This window comes from Ceratotherium simum, chromosome 5, assembly GCF_057802395.1.
Source record: "Ceratotherium simum simum isolate JZ-2026a chromosome 5, ASM5780239v1, whole genome shotgun sequence".
NCBI classification, from domain to species: Eukaryota; Metazoa; Chordata; class Mammalia; order Perissodactyla; family Rhinocerotidae; genus Ceratotherium; species Ceratotherium simum.
The window spans coordinates 61426231-61447328 of NC_141904.1; the positions used below are offsets into that span (position 1 = coordinate 61426231).

General features: G+C 37.9%; 1 protein-coding gene across 5 annotated transcripts in view; it reads left to right on the top strand.

Annotated features, from left to right (window-relative positions):
- The window catches only part of PTPRG (protein tyrosine phosphatase receptor type G), a 687787-nt gene that overhangs the window by 171759 nt on the left and 494930 nt on the right, over positions 1–21098 (top strand). For 4 of the 5 annotated variants that reach the window (XM_014793421.2, XM_004419875.3, XM_004419876.3 and 1 more), the window contains one exon: positions 146–250. The exons of the other annotated variant lie outside the window; for it this stretch is intronic. In XM_014793421.2, the coding sequence (XP_014648907.1) occupies positions 146–250 (105 nt within the window). The remainder of the gene's footprint in view (positions 1–145; positions 251–21098) is intronic. 5 annotated transcript variants of the gene reach the window in all.

The following is a 21098-nucleotide window of genomic DNA, read 5'->3' on the forward strand; positions in this document are numbered from 1 at the left end:
GTTTTTCTGTAAAATCAGGAAGTTCTTTTCAGTTATTCCCAAGGCTTGTGCTTCTAGGAAGTCACCCAGCTGTGTGCATTTGACCCCCTTCCTGTGTCCAGTGGGGTGATGGCTTTGTCTCACTGCGGCTCTCCCTCTCTTCCAGCGTTGACAGAAGGTTACGTCGGGGCCCTGCACGAGAACAGACACGGCAGCTCAGCTCAGATTCGCAGGCGCAAGGCTTCAGGCGACCCATACTGGGCCTATTCCGGTAAGTGGACTTGTTCCAACCAGGTTCACACAGGCCCGTTAACATCCCATTCAACTCACTCGAAAGCACACTTTTAATCACTTTTACGCCTGACTTCTGTTTGTTCAAACCTTTGGAGTTCACTAAAAGTTGAAATATTCAAGCCTATTTTTCCTCAAGGTTATAAGTACCTTAATTTATCTCTCCCACCTGTTTTGTCAACCTGTTTTTTCCCCTCAATTTGCATTTATTTCTGAACTATACTTGTTAATGAGTTATTGTACCAAACTTGTAATTTTGCAAAAGACACAGCCTTTGCTTTTCTGTCTTTTCAGTGGCTCTGATTTCAGAGAGCAGAAAATATAAGGTTAGTCTTGAGCTGCTAAATGTCTGCTAAATATTACGAAGCATCACAGATCATTTTGATCTGTGATGCTTGAATCTAAGAAATGCAACTTTATTTACAAATCAGATCTTGTTAGTTGAATATAATTGAGCTCTCTACTCTATGGTATTCTGCAGTTCTTTTCATTTTTATTTTTACTTTTACTTTTATTTGAAGAGAGAGAACATTGTTATAACTATGTTGCATATTGCATTGGAAATAATTTTTGTACATTTTAAGGGGAAAAAAATGAAGACCTACAAGAACATACAGACCTTTCTGGATTATGCTTCTAACAATTACCAAAAATATTATAGGTGGATTGTTATTTCTGAGAGACTTTGATGCTCAAAAATATATGGAAAATGTATTGTAGGTAATTAAAGAGGAAACTTGAGGAAGACAGACCACTTCGGAAATTATTTTGGCACTGAATAATTCAAATTCTTTGCATGAAAGGGCTTAGAGGCACAGAGTATTAGTCTTAATAATAAATCTATGTATTATGCAATGTTTTTGCATATAGAACTGAAAGGTATTATTTTCATAATGATACTCTGGTTTTAAATCCTGAATTTTGACCTGCAAATCCTGTTAAATTTATGTCAGTGTAAAATTTATAGGCCTGATCTTTAATTACACATTATCTATTGGCTTTTTGCATCCTTTTGTCTATTGATAAATCTGCTGCCCCTACAGGGAGAACAGCCTATCTGTTTTATTTTTCGAGGAACAGATAGTGATTCTGAAGTCTTCCATCACACCCAGTTCCTTGTGATTAGAATTATCTAATTAGAGCATTTCTGATAAATGAAGGAAATTGGGAGATGAAGGCCAAAATTACATATATATAGCTTCTTTCCAAGAAACCCAAAGAAAATTTATCATTTTGTACTCTGTGGCTTCGATATCAGTTAGGAAGAGGATAAAGTGGCCTGCTATTTACAGTTCATCAATTTAGAATAATAATGCTGTTAGTCAGAAAATTGGAAGTTATGTCCCATCAGCGTCTCCAATTTCAAATGGTAATGAAAGAATAAAAAGCCTGAAACTTTTCCCATTATTTAGTTGAGAATGGACATAAGTGGTGCGCTCACTGGGATGGAGCAATTAATTGTTGACATCCTTAACTCTGGTGGACTTAATGAGTCTCTATTTTGTATTTCTGGAATGCATTGTGTCTGGATTTAGGAACTGCTTCTATGGATGGAAGGACAGATAGTTCAACTTCAGGGATTTGTTGTGCTTTTCTGTCAAGATCCAGATAGTAAATATCTTAGGCTTTGCAGGGCATACGGTCTCTGTTACAGCTACTCCACTTTGCCATTGTAGTAGAAAAGCAGCCATAGATAATACTGGACAAACGGGCTGTATTCCGATAAAAATGACAAAAATTTATGGATGAACACTGAAATTTGAATTTTATATAATTTTCATGTGTCAGGAAATATTATAATTCTTTTTGATTTTTTTTTTCCCTCAACCATTTAAAAATATAGAAACTATTCTTACTTTGCAGGCCGCACTAAAATAGGTAGCCCGTTGGATAGGGTCCACAGGCCATGTAGTTTGTCAACTGCTGTTCTAGTTAATTGTTTTCTGGAATCAGGATGGGACAGTCATAGGAGGAATGAACTGGTTTGGAAGAACCAGTGAAGTCACTTGCTAGATGTAATGGAGGAAATAAAAGTAAAAGGAGAAGAAAAGAAATAGAGAGGTATATAGTCTTCATGCTTTAAACTATTGTTCCTGAAAATTCCTCGCTATCCGTGGTTGCTTCACACCACAATGGTGGAATATCGGTTCTCATGTCAAGAAGACTTGGGGTCCATCAGAGACACTCCTTAGCATTTGGCAAATAGACAAAGAAGGAGCAGGAAGGAGTAAGAGGCATTGCCTGTTACTTTTGGCACTTCAGGCCAGGCCCTTAAAACCACAGTAAAGCAGATGTCAGACTACTAGCTACAGATATTTACCTCAGGGTATAGATGTTGCTTGAAAAGTGGGATTGCCAAAAGAAAGGCTTGTCGTTTGTTGAGGGAAATGTTTGTAAATTTAGCAAGTGAAGCAGGCCACTTCTGAAAGATTGGTTTAATGGTCCAGATTTTAATCTCATGCCTCTAATTCACAGATTTGTCTTACTTCCTCCTAAGATAATGCCATTGGTGCTTTGTTGATATGGTGTGTGAGTGAATGAATTTTGAAGTCATATAGATAGATTATGGTTCAAATGTAAATTTTATCTCTTAATATCTTTATGATGTTGGGAGGGCATTTAATTGCTTGGAGCCTTAGTTTCCCCATCTTTGAAATAAGAATAATTAATAGCACTTCCCTCATAGAGTTGTTATGGGGATGAAATGAGATGATGTGCGTGAATAATTTAAGAAATTGATAGAATAAAGTATCTGATATTACTTATAATTGTTTTGACACTTGTTTTTGACACTTATTACTTTTGTGGCTGTTGATATTGTTGTTATTGGAATTCTCAGTGGGTAGCGATGATTGACAGTGGGTGATCACTAGGTAATGCTGAGAGCTAAGCAAGCTAAATTCTGTCAGCTATATTTCACAAGAATTGACCATTTGGGATTTGGGAATGAGGGTTAAGCAAGCTATCCTCAAGTTCAGGGGTTGGCAAACTACCAACCACTGCCTGTTTTTGTGAATAAAGTTTTATTGGAACACCACCATGCCCATTCCTTTGGGTGGTGTCGATGGCTGCTTTCATGCTATAACTGCCGAGTTGAGTAGTTGCCACAGAGACCTTTGACCAAAAAGCCTAGAGTGTTATTATCTGGGCCTTTACAGAAAAGGTTTGCCAACTCCTGCTCACACTGATACAGCCTGAGTTTTAGAGCAGATGTTAGCCTGACTCATAAACAGAACTGTTTAGAGATTTGGAACATGTCTTTTTTGGCCTTGCATTTCCTTTGAGCTGGCATATCCTCAGCAAGTATTCTAGTTAGCATTCATAGTGATTCTGGTGGTCCTGCTTTGGGAAAGGACTTGGGAGGAACAAAGATGAGGGATGTGCTGCAGGAGATAGAGCAGGGAGATGAGCGGGTGTTGGCAGTTCTGGGGCCCCTGGAACTGTGTCCTGCTCATTAGATTGCCTTCATGTGGGTGGGGTTTGGTGCATGATGCTGATCCTGTTATCCCCGTGGCATCCCACCCCAGTCACTTGAGGAGAGTTGCATAAGTATTTGAGCTGTGGATAGCTTGTTTTTAGGATATTGTCATGATAATTATTCATTAATATTGGTGTCATGTTTCACTTTAGGACTAGCCAAGTTATTTCAATTTCACTGCATGACCTTGGATAATACATACATGCTATTTATATTTGAAATGCTAAAAAAACTTTACTTCTGTAGGCTTATCGAGTAATGCCATTGTGAACACTTGTAGCTTTAGCATAGGGGACTTTTTATTGAGGAGCCTGGAAATATGTGTTTTAGTCTCACTGTGATCATCTGAAGATTGGTTATCTCTCTGGTTCTTAATTTTGTCCACTGTAAAAAGGGGGGTCATAATATCTGAGTTCAATCTGAAAATATAATAATAAGAGATATGAAGCAAAAGATAAAGGTAAGATAATTTTATTCTTAACTGTTAACAATGGCACTGTAATTTCAGGATTGCTTTATATCTTTGGATTTATTTTCTTTATACCAAAATAGGGAAAAAGGGGGGCTGGCCCTGTGGCCTAGTGGTTCGGTGTGCTCCACTTCGGCCACCCAGGTTCAGTTCCTAGGCACGGACCTACACCACTCATCAGCGGCCATGCTGTGGCAGCAACCCACAGACAAAATAGAGGAAGATTGGCACAGATGTTAACTCAGGGCAAATCTTCCTCAGCAAAAAAAAAAAAAAAAAAAAAGAGGAAAGACCTCTTTGTGTATTTTATGCAGAATTACATTGAGAAAAAAAGCAATAGTTTAAATAGGATTATGTCATTGGAAATATTAAAACAATTTCTTTTCTGTTAGTTTTACTCGAGTAAATTATAGATATTTTTCTGTGTTACTTGAGGTGATGACAGCTCATGAATTTTGGAGTTTGCCCAGAACTGTAATTATTATACAAAAAGTAACACATGCTAGATAGGTCATCCTTGCCGGAAAGGGAAATGAGAAACAAATCTGGAGCAAGTTCAAGAGTAATTTTGGGGCATTTTTATAAAGCTATCTGTTTTCTCTCCTTCCCCTCAAAGACTTGGAGAAAAACAGGCTGTGGTTTCTCCTTCTACCTCTTTTTTACTTATTCTGTTTGTTTTTCTGCTTTTTTAATAATCTATATCTCATGTTCCTTCTGTGTAGAAAGATTCTATGAATCAATGCAAGGGAGGACATTGCTCACCATTAGAGGAATGCAAAACTGAGAAATGCAGTGACCAAAATTCCTTGCAAGAAGTGTCTGGTGTTGCGCTGGGTGAAGGTCAAGCAGGATTATTCTAAGAGGCGTTACTGCCACTGCCAGGAAATTGTAGGAGGAGAGAGATATCCAAGGTCCTTTCTAATTGTCCTGGGGTTTGATGACTTGCTCAGCTGTAAAATGGAGACAAAAGGACATAGCTTGGAGGTTGGCTTTGAGGATTAGAGGTAATATATGTAATCACTTGGTATAATTCTTGGCCTCTACTCTGGAGTGGATAGGTATTACCCATTTGGCTCTTAATTACATGCCACCCCACTACACTATTCATCTAAACTTCTTGTTTTATAACACGTGTTTGTAGGTGTATGTCTCATTTCCCCAGCTAAACGTAGAATCCTTGAGGACAAGGATTACAGCTCATAATTCCTTGTTTTTCCTGCTATGTGCCAGAGTATCTCATTTTGTGCATATTTGGTGCATATTTTTCAAGTAGGTGAATGGATAGATGGGTAAATGAACTCATCCCAGAGTCTGTGCTTGGGAACTCACTGAGAGGATCCTGCCCTGAAATTCAGATAAATTAGTGGGTGATTTACAAAAGGTTTCACCGTTGGATCCTTTTAAGTAACAAGCTCCCCTGGTGAACTTAAGATGTAATTAAATTCCTAAAATAACATTTCCATGCCTATTTTAAATAATGTTTATACAGGGTAAGGCAAAGTATACATGCCTGCAGAAGTCTACTTTTGTCATTAGGAGAATGGAAGGCACTGTAGAACCTCAAATTTTAATGTTATTATTAATGTGTTATTTGCCCCTTTCCTACTGCCTCCTATGAAGTCTCTTAAGGGAATTATTTCCCCAGAGACATTCCCTTGGCATAGAGACCATCTGATCTGATGGAACCACACTGTTGGGGAGGAATCAGCCTTAAGAACCGTTTTCCCAAGTCCCAGCTCAAAGGTACGTCCCCCTTGATGCTTAGCCTGACCCCTCTCTTCCTTAACTCATCAGTCTCTTCTTTATTTTTTTCACAATTAATTTCTGTGTTCTCTATAATTTTCTATTAAGCTACTTAGAGTTTTTAAGCAGAAGTTATTTATTTATTCATTCAGCACACTTAATTGCTTATTGTATGTCAGGTGTTGGCTATAATGGGAGGGGCCCAGAAGCTCCTCAGAATTGCTGCTGCCAGATCCCAGCCATTAAAGATGGGCAGGTGTTTGCCAGGACATGCAAAAGCCTTGAGGCATGAAATGATCTGGCAGTGACTGGGGAACTGGAAACAGCTTAGTAGATTGAGAGCATGTGGTAGGGTGGAGAAAGTTAAGGGAATAATACAGAGCTTGAATTTGGACCATGAAGAGTCTTAACAGATTTCTAGTAGAACATCTTTGTGTGGGTGATAGGACATCATTAAAGGGTTTCATGGTGGAAATGGACTAAGTTGGTTTTGAGTAAGTATGTTTGAGTAAGACCTCTGGTTGTAGGGTTAAGGACAGGTCAGTGGGAGAAGAGCGCAGGATGAAATGTGATGAGGTTCTATCATCAGGGATTTGAGGGATATAAGGAAAGAGCCCATGGGAATTCACTACCCTTAGGACATGGAAGAGAAAGCAAAATGAATTGTCTAGGATGATCCCCAGAATGATTGAAGACGGCATTGCATTTAGTTAAGATGAGTAAATGAGGAGTGGTGGGTTGGTTGTAAAGAGAAAAAATTTGGACTTGAACCTATTAAGATATGGTCTAGTGTTTTGTTCATATTTCTTATACCCTTTAAACTTTATGCTCTTTGAACAGACACCTCTGTCTCTAATTAATCTTTGTGTTTCCTTGTTCCTACTTAAAATGTTTTGGAATAGGAGGGCCTCAAGGTCAGGAACACGTTGTAGAACAAACTGTTTCTTCTTATAGGTACTCTTTTTTCTTTTACTCTTGATCTGTGATTAGATAGGGTGAGAAAAAACACATATGGTCACACACTAATCAGGACTTTATGTATAAAAAAGAAAAATGTGTTGCCATATGTTTAAGATACCTTGAGCATTTTTCAATACTTGGCTGAGTTTGGTTTTTTCCCCCTCTACTATTTGAAAGAAATTGTTCTCACACCTTAGAGATGTCTTCTTTTTCTGTTTTATTTTTTTAACTTTATTCTAATCTTTGCCACCTGAGTTCTAAAGTTTCTTGGCATCTTCTCTCTGGAGATGGTTTCACAAGTTTTTGTAAAGTTAATGAAGGCTATTGTATGTTATAAGGAGACACCAATAAATTTCTCAGGGTCCTTGTGACCTTTGGAAAGGCATGTTAGGAAGATGCAGGATTGTTCAGTGGTGGGTTGGTATCAGGTGATATATATCAGTGATAACAATTTCAGTTGTTGCTATGATGGGACATTTAAAACGTGGGTAAATGGAAGGCTGAGAGTTTGGGTTTTAAATTGGCTCTGAAGGAAGTGGGGTGATGGAGCCTTTTTGGAGGGCTCTTTGGCAATATCTGTGAAAATGTGAAATACTGATAGTCTTTGATCCAGCACTTCTACTTCTAGGAATTTGTCTTTCAGAAACACTTGTGCACGTCCCCAAAGTGGCATTGTGTTTAATAGCCTAAATAACCATCAACAGGGACTTGAATAATGATAGCACACCCTTATGATGAAATGCTTCCTAAGCATCTACCAAAATGAAATAGGTTGAGCTACAAGATGTATTAAAATAATATGGTAATAAGGTCCCCTTAGTGAATAGAGCTGAGTAGTCTGGAGACTATACACAAAAGTTAATTGTGGTTATCACTGAGAAATGAGAGACACTGCCTTTTTGACATTTATATTTCTATATTTAATATATTATAGAATATTAAGTATTAATTATTAAATATTAATATAAATATATTAATATATCTAGAATATTTCAATTTCTTACACCAGTACATTCATAATATTTCCCAAAATAATCCTTTTATTTTAGAACAGATGGCTGAATTGTATTGAATTCAGGCAGTCTTCTTTGTAACAATTTTGAAGAGAAGGGAAAGAAAAACTAACAGTAAGCCAGAAGGAAATCAACAGCCTTTTTGTCTCTTTAATTGGCTGTATCTAAATTTTTTAGGTGAAACATTTTCACTGGCATTTCAAATTTTATAAAATGCTGATATGAACCACGCAGAAATTAATGAACTAATATTGACTCAGTTTGAAAATGAACATCAAGATTTATTGAGCAAAGCAGTAAATATTGACCCAGGCAGAGAAAAGGTCAATATTTGCTTTGATATAACATAAATCCTAATATTCAGTAATCTATAAATTTAGTGGGTCTATAGAAGGCATACAGAGAGCTTTCTATAAGTATATATTTTTCATATCTGTGATGGATCAAAGTCAAACAGCTTTTTTTTTCCTGGTCATAGAGTTGAAAGGATGATAGTCTCTCCTTTGAAACTAGCTTCTTGGTGGGGGGCGTGTGGGTTTGTGGAAGGACATGATTAATTTAAATGTTCAAAGGAAAAATATACCTAGCTTCATACATGCTTAATAATTGGAGCGCCATGATTTGCATGTGTTGTGTGATTTAGTTAAAGGCTTCTTCTCTTCTCTTCTAACGTAACAAAATGTACTCATTTTTTATATCTGATTTGGTTCATAAAACCCACTCTCTGACTATATAAAACAGGGGCACATTCTATCTTTCCCTTTGGATATTGTTAAGCTATATTATGTGGAATTTTTTTGTGGAAATAAAATATCATTGATATATATCACGCTGAGTAACACTTTTATTGGCCTTTCTGTTGTTGAAATTATTAAGTTGAACTACACTCTTTTTCCTTATCCTTGTGTGTTCTCTTGGTGGGGTGGACCTGGTAGCAATATAAAAGTAAGGGAGAGCTGTTTCACTGGATTGTGAACTTTTAGTATTGCCAACATGTCGCTGGACTAAGTATCTAATATGTGCTTTAAGATTGACACTGTTTGTTTAAATGCAGAAGCGAACTCAGTTCACAAGGTTAAGTGTAATCTTGTATCTGAGCAAAAGTCTTCTGTGGTGTACGGTCCTGTTGTGGTCAGTCCACTTTGAGTGTTCTTCCAGTCTGATGACAGTCTAAAGTGGTGATGAGTCTTCAGTGGTTTGTTAAATGATCCTGAAATGAACGTCACCTCCATCTCTCAGCTTGTAGTCTCCCATGACCCTATTTGAGATCAATAGCATTAAGAAGAGTATATCTTCTTGATTGTCTTTCTTGCTATTAAAATTTAACCTGTCCTCTGTTTCATTTATATTAAATCCTATTTTCTGTCATGTAACTAAGACCTTGTTTGGGTTAAAAAACAAATCAGTGGTATGTATATAACACTGAACCTTGCCTTCTTGAGAAATGCTTTCTAATAACTTTAGGAATCCTTACTTTTCATTAATAATACTGTAGTGTGTAATAAATAATGTTTTCCTTGAGTGTAGTATTGAATGTGATTTTGTGTCATATGAAAAATGACCCTACTGTGATATAAGGACTTGAACATGATAAAGTCATTTCTTCTTGAGTTCTTTATCAAGGAGAAATTCACAATTTGGTGCTAATAGGTCTTTAACACTTCTGTCACTTGCCAGTATCTTTTTAACAGAGACAAGTCTTGCCCAGAGCATTCAGCCAGGAAAGTATTTTAGAATTTGATCTTGTGGCTTTCATTATTTCCTGGTACCTTTCATGTCTGGCAGGCCATGCTAGTTTTCTGTTTTGGTCTGTTAGGTTTCCCATTAATTATATATTTAAGATTTTATAAAAAGTGAGCCAGTTTAAAGAAAAATTTTAATTCAACAGTTGTACAGTTGGCATTCTAATATGGCAAAATAAGTCTTCTTCTCTAGGAGATATTATCACCATCTTGGAAGAATTGAAAAGCTTCTTCTATGCCATATGATCGACCTATATCTATGATGTGAAAAATCATAAGGGTATATAGAGTTCTCTTGAATTGGCTTAAAAATTAAGGAAAATATTTAGTGTCCTAATTTTAAAAAAGTATGGCTCATTTTATGTCTTGATTCTGGTACAGCCATATAGATTATTAAAAATCTTAAAATACATACTGGCCCAAGCCCCCTAAATTTCCCCTCTGTCATCTCCTTGGCCACTGCTTCTCCTGTTTTGGGACCTTTTCAGGACCCTCCACCACCCCTTGTTAGTGGTTATTCTCTCTGATCTGTTAAATGCTTTAAATATCATCCCTGCTTATCACGATGGAGGGAACTTCAGAGAGTTGACAGGGTGGACTGTGGTGGTATTTCAGGGTGTGCATCATACTTTGCAGACCACTTATTGAGTTTAGTTGACCTTGAGATCCCCCCTGGACTTGGGAAGCCACTTGATCGCAATTGCCTGTTTATGTTGATTCACATTCTCCCAGTTTGAAGGCCATTCCCTGGGAGGAAAACAAGCTCCTTCTTGAAGCTGCATGAAAATTTGCTGCTCCCAAAGGTACCATTTATTGCTCTGCCCCAATTAGTGTTGGCCTCTCTCCTTCCTGGAACCTGTTTTTCTCTGTCCCACCCTTCTACTAGTTCCAAGTGTTAGGACAATGTTCTTCCTTTTAGCAGGGCGTGCATACCATTAGTACATTTGGTATTGATTGGTTGTTGAGAAATTTTGGCAGGAAGTTGAAATATGAGCCTCTTCTAGGCTGTCTGACTAACATCTGTGAAGACGAGAAAAGCCAGGTGCAGTGTGTGTTTCTGCTTCTGGGGCTCACTGTGATAATGGGAGGTATTTTCTCCTTACTGTTGTGGAGTCCATAGTCCACACTCTCCTCCTGGGGAGTGATTTTGACACTTTTTGAAGGTCTTGTGGCTTTTACATTCTTACACCACCTCCTAATGAGCTATCTTATAACATCCTTTTCGTGTGAAAATTGCCCTTTCTCTCACTATCCATTAGGGTGTGAAAAGGAAGTTTCAACACTTAACGGCCAATTGGACCTCGTACCTGCTGTGCCAGAAAGAACTAGTCAAGTTTGGCTTCCCTTTGTCATATGAGTACTCCCGGCTGGCAATATTACCAGGATTTTTCTCCCAAGTTCACACAGAACTCATTTCCAGGAGTATGTCTAAGGATTTGTTTTGGTATCAGTTACCATGTTTTAGCCTCTAGAAAAGACCTCCTGATGCTCCTTCTGTAATAATAAGGGCAGTTTATTATCTTACAAAGCCCTCTAGAAGCAGGGCACCTCCAGGTAGCTTCTTCGTACTCTGCCATCTTTAATGTATACTCCATGTTGTTTATACTTTACCATCCTCAGCCGGTAGGCTTGGTCCTTAGAATCACTTTCCTCATGGCTTTAATATGAATTTGGAAGTTCCACAAGTTCCAAATGCTGAGGTATAAAGTCCAGAGAAGAGGAGAAAGTGTCTTGTGCCTCTATTTAAGTGCAAGTAAAATTTTCCTCAAAACACCCTACCCCTGGCCAATCAACCCTTCTATCTCATTGGTCAGAACTGGATCACATGTTCATGCTTAATCCAATCACGTGCAAGGGAAATTGGATTAGCATGATTGGCTGAGACCAGTCAGGATTTACCCAGAAGTAGCAGGGGAATGGCTGTTGAATAAGTACCCCATGGTGCCTGCTACCCTTGTTATTTTTTCCAGGTCTGAAAAGCTAAGCAACCCCATGGCACTTAATAAGGGAAGGAGTTAGAGGAAAGAAATTTCATTACTTTTGAAATGAAAATTTGATTTCAGAAGCCTGATGTGGTTGCAAATAAAATAATAAGGCTCCATGAATTTGGGGTGCTTTACAGTATTCAGGGTTACACTGTACAGTTCTGTCACACTGGTCATACATAACTATTTACATTTAAATTAATAGAAGTTTAAAACCACACTAGCCAAATTTCAAGTTCTCAGTAGCCACAAATGGCTAATGGCTACCCTTTTATACAGCATAGTTATAGAAATTTTCCGTTCTTGCGGAAAGCTCTCTTGGACAGTGCTGTTCAGAGTATTTAGACATTACAGAGAAGCCAGCAGGTAACATTTATTGAGCACTGACTCTGTCTCAGGCACTGGGCTAATTGCTGTGTCTGTCTTAATTGATATTCACACCATCCCTCTAAGATATGCCCCCTTTGCAGAAAGGGAAACCTTTGTTGTGGAAAGTGCTTTCCTGGGAAGCAAGTTAGAGACCTCTTCTGAGCACTGACACCTGTCTGCCTGCCCCGCCCTCCTAGTCACTGGATCTAACATTGGAAGTGGGACATCAGAGCTTTCTGATACTTGCAAACATTCTCTTAAGTGGAAAGCATTAGGTACTTTCTTTTCTTCCTGAAAAAATTGCATATGCTGCAAGTATACCAGCTTCTGAAATCCAGGAAGGCCCCATGTAGAATCCCCTTCCCTTTGGTGGTCTCAGGAACTTGTGCTGTTATAGCTCCTAAGCATTATTTTTGCCACAGTTCTATACCTTTGGCTAAATAAATCAGAAACTTACAGTGATTGAGGGTGTGTGTGTGTATGTGTGTATGTGTATGTATCTTCCCCTCACCAGTCTTCAGTTCATTCAGTCATTCACTGAAAGAGTATTTATCAAACACTGGCCGTATGGCAGGCTCCGTTCTAGGTACTAGGGCTACAACAGAGAACAAAACAAACAAAATCCCGTTCCTACCAGTGGAGACTGACCGTGAAGCATACACAAAATAATATGAAATCTCATCAAATAATGCTATGGGAAAAAGTAAAGTATGGTAAGGCAATACAGGGTGATGAAGGGGGGGGTTGCTATTTTAGAAGGGAAAGCCGGAAAAGGCCTCTGATGAGGTGATATTTGAGGAGAGACCTGAATATAATGAGAGACTGAGTCGTGTGGATATGTGGGGCAAGCATTTCCGGCAGAGGAAAGAGAGGAGACAATGGAACTCAGAAAGGTTACCTACAGATCGCTCTGCTAATTTTAGTTGGGTCTCATTCTAGAACCTTGATTGGCCCACGATGCTGTTCAATGTCTTAGGATGCGCAGAAAACCACTCACAACAAAGAATTATCTGGCTCAAAATGTCAGTAGTGTCAAGGTTGAGAAACCCTGTGCTAGAGGCTCACCAGAGTTCATTGCTTTTGTGTAGTCTGTCACCATGATGTTGTGGGAGTTCCACCTTTCTAGCCAGTTATTGATCCAAATCCTTACCTGAGCAAGTATTCTGTGGCAAGAACAGAGCAGGCTGTGTTGTGCAGGGTGGCTAAGGTATTACGGAATCAAGTCAGTGGCATGATTTTCAATCCTCTTGGGAGATTGGAGAGTGGAAATGGAAAGCTCGGCAGGTTGACCGTTCCAGGAGTCTATGCGTGAAATCATAAAGGAATGAATCACACTCTGGTCATGGTGAAAAGCCCACCTCTCATGTCATGTGAAGGCGATGAATGATAGTCAAGTCACAGTAAAGAGATGGTGAGATTGCTTTTATTATTATTGTTTTATTTTTGCGGTCCCTGGTGACTACTTCGTGTGTCAACCCTTTGATCTAAGAGGCTGCTATGAAATAATATCCATCTTAGTATTGCTAACCGTGAAGGACCCTCTAGAATAGCTGATCAAGTCACTGCAGCACCACGAGAAAATTTACAGTTACCCAGTATGAACCTTGACAAGCACTTCAACGCTGGGCAGGGCATAGCACACTTTCTTAAGGGATCGCTTTTAACAAAGGAGTGGAAAAGAAAATAGAGCTATGAATGGCAACTGACAGGTCATCATGATCTAGCTTTTTGTCACATGTCAGCAGCTTAATATTTGATACAAATTATGTAAATGTTTAATAATGGCCACAGATTCCTCCCAGAATGGATTCCTCGCCTTCTGTGTGTGGATTAAACAAAAATTACATTGTGGGGGATGTAAATGCGTGTATATTTATCTACACGTGTGATGGTGCCCTTAACTGTCTACAATGCAAATTGTTATTGCATGCTTGCTCTGTCCCAAGCCCTCTGCTACATGTTTACATATAAAGACAGATTCATGTGGTCCCTGCCCCCAGGCCGAGGGAGCTCAAAGTCGATTCTCCTCTTTCTCTTTTGAAAATGAAATTTCATTATCAGTGATAGTCAGTAACTTTGAAGGTTAAGTATACCAAGATTTAATATATTTATCCTGATGCTCCTATCGTAGGCCTCCTAAGAGTTTGAAAAGGTCTAAGATCATGCATGTGCCAGGCTGACCCAGGAAATATTCTTTCTTTAAATTAGAATGATAACATCTTACCTAAGTATTGACATATCCATTTAAATTGTGTTCAGATGTGTGTTATTCTAGCTCCCTCAGTCCCTACAATTTGGAGCTCAAATTCAGATGTCTGTTTATGGGGAAGGTCACATGAGAAGCACTTTTCTCCCCAAAGAAATGTTGGAGTTACCGTAGCATCTTTTTCCTCCCCTGGATTCTTTCTCACATCCCAGGCTAATTCCAAAGGACTTTCTTCCATCATTGCTGGTGACAAGAGACTTTATTTTTGGAGTATTATTTTCTTTTAAGTTTTTTCTCTTAGATTTTGAGTCTGATTGATACCACATTTTCCGGGTTTCCATCTATATATAAGAGGAGTAGATTTGGGATTTCAAATCTCTCTGGTGGAAATATAGACTGCGTTATAAAAAGGAAAGTATGTTTCTATCACAAATGTATTATTTAACGCCATTATTATATTAAAATGTTTTCCTAATTAAAAATGCTTGTTATAAAATAGCTATTAATTATTAAAATGTGTTATTTAGAATAGGAGGATTGCCATGCTCCATTTTTTTAATAGTAGTTTTTAGTAGTAAGAAAGGTACACCATGCTCTTTTACTCTATTTTCTTTTGGTTTACTCAAGTACATAATGATTTCACTGTAGTAAATAATTTTTCCTAATTTTCCTCATGTAGATAGCCCCAAAATGCATAGCTTATTATTTAAGTAATTTGTCTATAGCTAGCTCCAGCTGAGCACTGCCCTTTGCAGAATATGTTTTACAGGATATTACGAGAATTTAAAGTATTCTTTCATATTAATTGCTCGACATTTAGATGTTTTAAGTTATTTTAATAAATTAGGTACAGCTGTAATATACAAGGTGGAAAATGTATGCTTTCAGGGTTCAAGGACACCTCAGCAGGTTGTAGAATTCTTAAAATACAAGTTCAGATAAAGATCTGATGCTTGATTTTCAGCTTTCATTACAGAACAGAATAGATTTATGCACTGAGAGGACAGGAAATATAATAATTAGAAATATATTAATTGATTTCAGATTTTTGTCTGTAAAATACTAGTCATAAATATGGTTATTAGACTCCATGTTTATGGTCTTGGAATTTGATTGAGAGAGAGAGTTATTCATCACAAAAGCCACCAGTCCCACCATTTATCACAACGAATTGTGAAATTTATCTCTCTGTAACTCACAGGTGTGATGTATGTCTTTTTTTGGTAGGGACATTTACTGCAGGAATTAATTCTAGACATTGGGAGACTTTTACAGCCATTTTAACTGTTAGTTACCTCAAGATTTCAATAATTTTACTGATTTCTTGGCATTAGTCTTGGGGAGTAGAGTTTCCGTGAACAAAAAGAATATGATCAGTACAGGATTGTTCGAGTATCTCTGTGTTTACCTCTGTACTGAGTCTCAGTGTAAGAAGTCCTTGACAAAGGGCTAAGGAAAGGTGGTTGCTCAGAGAGCTTTGTCCAAAAGTCTATGCCTGGAACGCTAGTTCAGTAGGCTGTTAAAAGGCTTTTTTTGGCACGAGGGTCCTGTGGCTAAGGAAGACTGGGAATTGCTGAGGTAAACGGAGTAACACAGGTTTGTTTACTGCAGGACTTCTCAGAGAGTTTAATATTCCACCCTTCTTAAAGAATTGGACACTCGCCTTCACTGTGCACTCATACACTGCATTAGGAAGGGCGGGGAAAAAAAAAGAGGAGATTGGTTCTCCTGAGCCGGATCAGTGTCTTCCAACATTGTCATTTCCTAGCAGCCTTAAGAGGGCTATGCTGGTGTTATGGAGTTGGTTACAGGGAAATTTCAGTCTGAAATGATGAGTTTCACATGATTCACACATCAACTATGAAGTTAAATGCAGAGATATGCTTGTTTAAAAGGGAAAACCATGCCAATGTATATCAGAAATATTTTCCTCTTCTTCCTTGTTGGAAATGGAGCATTTGTATATGAAAGAATTCCTTGGGGGATGAAACGCCATTTAGTTTAATGTGATGAGCATATGTAGTATTCAAGTCACCATAAATGAAAATATTTACTAGAAATGACTACGTTTAAATTTATGGACATGTGTTTTGTATAATACCTTCCTTAAGAGGGTGACAATGTATGGGAGTGTGGGATGGTTTTATTTCATATTGAATTTGGGAATAATAGAATTGTCACCAACAAATGGTTAGATGAAAGGAATAAACCCCCTAAGAACTCAATTTGCAATAATGAGGAATTAAAGATTTTTGTCAAGCCAGACTGCACCTGACTGGGCCTTAGAAGTGAAGGTACCAGGGAAGATTAAGTTTGAAAATTAAATTTTTAGAGGGAAGAAGGAAAGAACTGGGATTTGGAGAGTATGGAGAGGGAAAGAAAAATGGTGATGTGGTTCTCTCATTGTCCTTTTGTTCTTCCCGGCTGTGAAGAGTAGCCCATCCCCTAATCGGGACAATCAAACGTGTTTCTAGATATTCCCACATGTACCCTGGGGGGAGGCAGGTCAACATTGCTCTTCATTGAGAATGGCTGCTATAGAGCATGTAAGACGTAATAATAATAGGTAGTAATGCATATAATAGTGTAGAATTATTAGATGGTAAAGTTGGTCATGATGTTTGACCTGACAATTTTATTTAGGTAATTGTAAAAGGTTCCTTATTGCAAGCAGGCGATTTCAAGTGTTTTTTTTTTTTTTTTACCATTTGTTGTAACAAATGTGGTGGCCTGGATTTTATTTGGTTTTGATTTGTGCCATGTCAGCCCTGGAAAGCATGGATGAAATTGATTGTAGCTCAGATTGAAGATGAACAGTAAAGAGTTGCCTAGTTAATGGGATGTATGTTTGCCCTGATCTGTACAATTTACTGTTTAAGGTTAATATTTAGCAATGAATGATCGGGTATGTTTTTAGACATTGTCTACCTTAGAAGGATTATAGCCATAGTGCTTCATCTCACATTTGCTTCTGTGAAGAATTAAAGATGCTGCCCAAATTAAATCAAAACAGTAGGCAAGGTCATAATGTTAATTATCTGCATATGTTAGCCCGCAGAATATGCATACATAGATACTTACACATATTTTTTAATGTATGAAGGGTAGGACTAATTCTTTAAATGATTTTTGTAACTTTGCATACTTTTCTCCCCCTGGATTTAATCTTGTTTTATTCAGATCATCTCTAATTTCTGTGGAAATGGTTTCAGAAAGAATTTAAAATGAGCTGTGATTTGAGATCTTTTAAAAAGTGGAAATTGTTAGAATATTATCTAGAATTATAGCATAATAACTCTTAATATTATTTTCAAATTCGTATTTTAATGCAATTAAAAGTTGGCTTTTTAAATTTCGGAGCAGAAAGAAAGCTTTTTTTTTTTTTTACTTTTCATGTACCTGCCAAGGAATGTTTTTTTCCTTGGTGTGGGCAGCGATGCCCTTTGTCACATCTCTTTTTACCTTCTACCCTTGTGTCCTGGGCTTTTAAATTCTGTTTGGCAGAATTTTCTCCCTTCCTTCTTCCCCTCCCCCTGGACCTAGAGAAGTTATCTGGCTCTTGTTTCCCTCCTGGGACACCTGCATCTCACCATTTGCCACGGCCTCCTTTATTTCTCCTTCTCTTGGTGTTCTGTATTTGGGAAGGTTGGCGAGGAGGTGGGGGGAATTGAGTTTAGTGAAAAGAAAGTGGACTCTTATCTCTTTTACACTGTACAATGCCTTTTTAAAAATCAGAACAAAGAGAAAATAAGATGCATTATAATGAAACTTGGACACTTGACCATAATGAAGCTTTTAGTTCTCATCATGTTGAGTGGAGGCCAGAAAACCTGCCAAACCTCTTACTCTGTGTTCAGCTGAATTTGCTCTGGCACCTAAGAGGGGAGAAAAAAGGGGTTGCAGAAACTTGAGGGCTCTATCTTTTTGCTTTTTTTTTTTTTTTTTTTTAACTTTCTACTTAAGTTGAAAGGCATATTAATTTCATATTCTGGTAGTTCTTTGAGTTTCACTTGGGCCATACAAGCTGACCTTTACGTGTGACTTCTGTCCATGTGTTAACTCACATTTAAGATGCTTAGGGTCACTACGTGAATCCTATGGCTTCCCTCATAACTTATTTTGTTTTGCAGTTTAATTACCACGGAGATGAGATATCAATCTGATACCAAAAGTAGTGTCTACACAGCTTGTATTTTCTACCTTGGCTTAATGTGTCACCATTCCAGTGAACTGTCTTTGGAAAAGCAGTAAAATGATGTCCCCTCTCCATGTCCTCCTCCTTTTTTTCTTTCCTGAAGCATAGTAGGGTTGAGGTAGCTTGAGCAAATATGAAAACTGTGATAACTCTGGTAACCTTTATTCACACACACACACGTGTATGTAGTTTTATTTTTTAACCATTCGATTTTTGGTAACATCATTCTCTTAACAATGTAGAGTATTCATCTGAGTCAATACATCAAGATCCATGTTTTTTTAATAACTGCATGTCATTCCATAGTATAGATACACCATAAATTATTCAAACATTTCCTTATTGGTGGACATTCACATTGTATCCAGCTTTTTGACACTACCAAAGTGCTCCAGTATTCATCCTTATGTGTTAGTGCTTTTATTTTTGTGGACGAGATTATTAAAAATATGACTGCTAGATCAGAGATTAAGCTGTTAATTTTTCCCATGCCCTTTAGTACAGGGCTTTTCAGATTTGATTATTTCTGTATCACAAAGAATGGGAGAAGTGAATGGAACCACTCCAGAATATATAGACTGAAAATAAGCAAACTGATCAACCATGAAGGAATTGCTTTTGTAGGCAAAGACAACATTTGAAACATCAGATATTGGTTTGCTAAGCTTAAAATCAAAACGCGCAGGTTCATGTCTTAACAAGTATGTGTGTTGAGGGCTGGTATCGGGTAGGGTGTGGTAGGTTTGTGTTTGGGGGAATTGAGTCTATCCTATAAAATCTTTGGAAAGGTTTCTGGATAAATGTCGTCAGGTGGAAATTATTCAGTAAAGAAGTGACAGAGGCCATACAATAGCAATTATTAATTAGAGACTAAGGAAATGAAATTTTACCAGATAGAATATTTGCAAAATGAAAGTGATTCAGTGGTTCACGTGTTTGTTTATATATTATTCTTAGGTTCGAAACTATTTTTTACATGAGCTGAAGAAGAGGAGAGAGAAAGAGGAAAGATTAATACCTAACTACTGATCAATGATAGCAAGTACTAAAGGACTCCAGTTTGGTGGAAAGTTCCAGGGATGTTGTAGATTTAGAAATTTGATACATGTGGCCAAGGAGAGAGACGTTTGGGATTGAAGGTATTTATTGGATAAATAATTTATGGAGCACTTCCTTTGTGTAAAAGTGTTTTAGGTGAATCATGTCTTTTAATTTCTCCCATCGAGCCTAAGGGGAGGGTACGGTTTTTATTGTCTTTTTATAAGTGTGAAAGTCAAGGAACATAGAGTTAAGAACAGAGTGTTAAGAAAGTCAAGGAACCTAATGCTCACTGCTATATCCTGAGATTCTAAAAAAGGGCCTAGCACATAGTATGTGCTTCATAAAAATTTGTTGCCTGAATAAAAATCTTCAGAGCTTCTACCTGTCTATTTGTCCATCCATCCCAGGCTTAGATAGTATCTTAAGAGATTGCAATCCTTCCCCAAAGTTGACCACACGGAACACAGCAAAACATGATATTGAAGGAAGATCTTTTCAAAAACCTAGTAGTTAATTCACAAGGGCAAAGTCAACATGAATTTGGTGACAGAGGGGTCTCCATAATGAGAGGCATTCATGCTAATCTGGCCAGTACACTGGAAAAGTGTGCCTGGGACCAGGCTGCTAGTTATTCATTCATGTGCTTCAACGAATCATTTTTGCACAAGGCACTGTGGATATAAATACCCCATTTGGAGTTTGTTCTGTGGCACTTGAAAATTTGGCTTTTTATATGAGTAATGTGCGAGTTGGTACTGGAGCTGTTGCCTAAGTCCTAACCAGACCAGCACCAGAAGACATCCAGGACATGAGGATTCAGGCAGCCTCAGTTTGATGCAAAGCTCAAACCCGTTCCAGTTTGTTTTCCGTTTGGAAGGCTGGCTACGTCTTGACCACTCTCTTGGCAGATTTCAAAGTTTAAATCCTTGTTTTATAATTAGCATCAAAATAATCGACACAAGAGGAATGTGACATGGATTTGACCACGCAGCCAGTGGAGAGTGAAGGATGCTCTCCTGCTAGTTTCTCTGCCCCACTCCCCACCCACATGTGATTATGGAGCAGCTTCTCAGGTTATTATGAACACACAATCCTAAAAAGGTAAAGGTTACTGGTTAAAACAAGATTGAAATGACTGCCTAAGTGACCCAGGGACTGCACTGTGTCTGACTGTCCCTCGAATGGAGAATTTATTCTTTTCATAGCACCTGCTCCATCAGTTCCAAGTTGGGCCCCTTTCACTCTGCCTTCTGTAGTTCTCAATTCCCAGCAGGTGTCCTCACCTCTCCCCCTCAATTCATGGTTTTAACCAGCTTGTGATTGTGACATTTTATCCAACATTCAAAAAATTCTTTCAGCATTTTAAACTTTCCAAGAGTATAGGAAAGCTTGCAAAAAGCTACATGACCTGTCTTATTTCCCGAATATGAATGTATCTTTTTAATAGTGTTAAAATAATGTTGCAAGAGAAGTGTTTATCTCGTAAAGGAAATCTTCCTTTTGATAATTTAGTTGATATAAAAAGAAAAACAGTCCTATCAAACTCTCAACAGTCTTAAAAATAGCTTCACATAAATAGCTCATTTCTGTGTAAAACAAACACTAAAGATCTTGGCTGAGAGTTGAA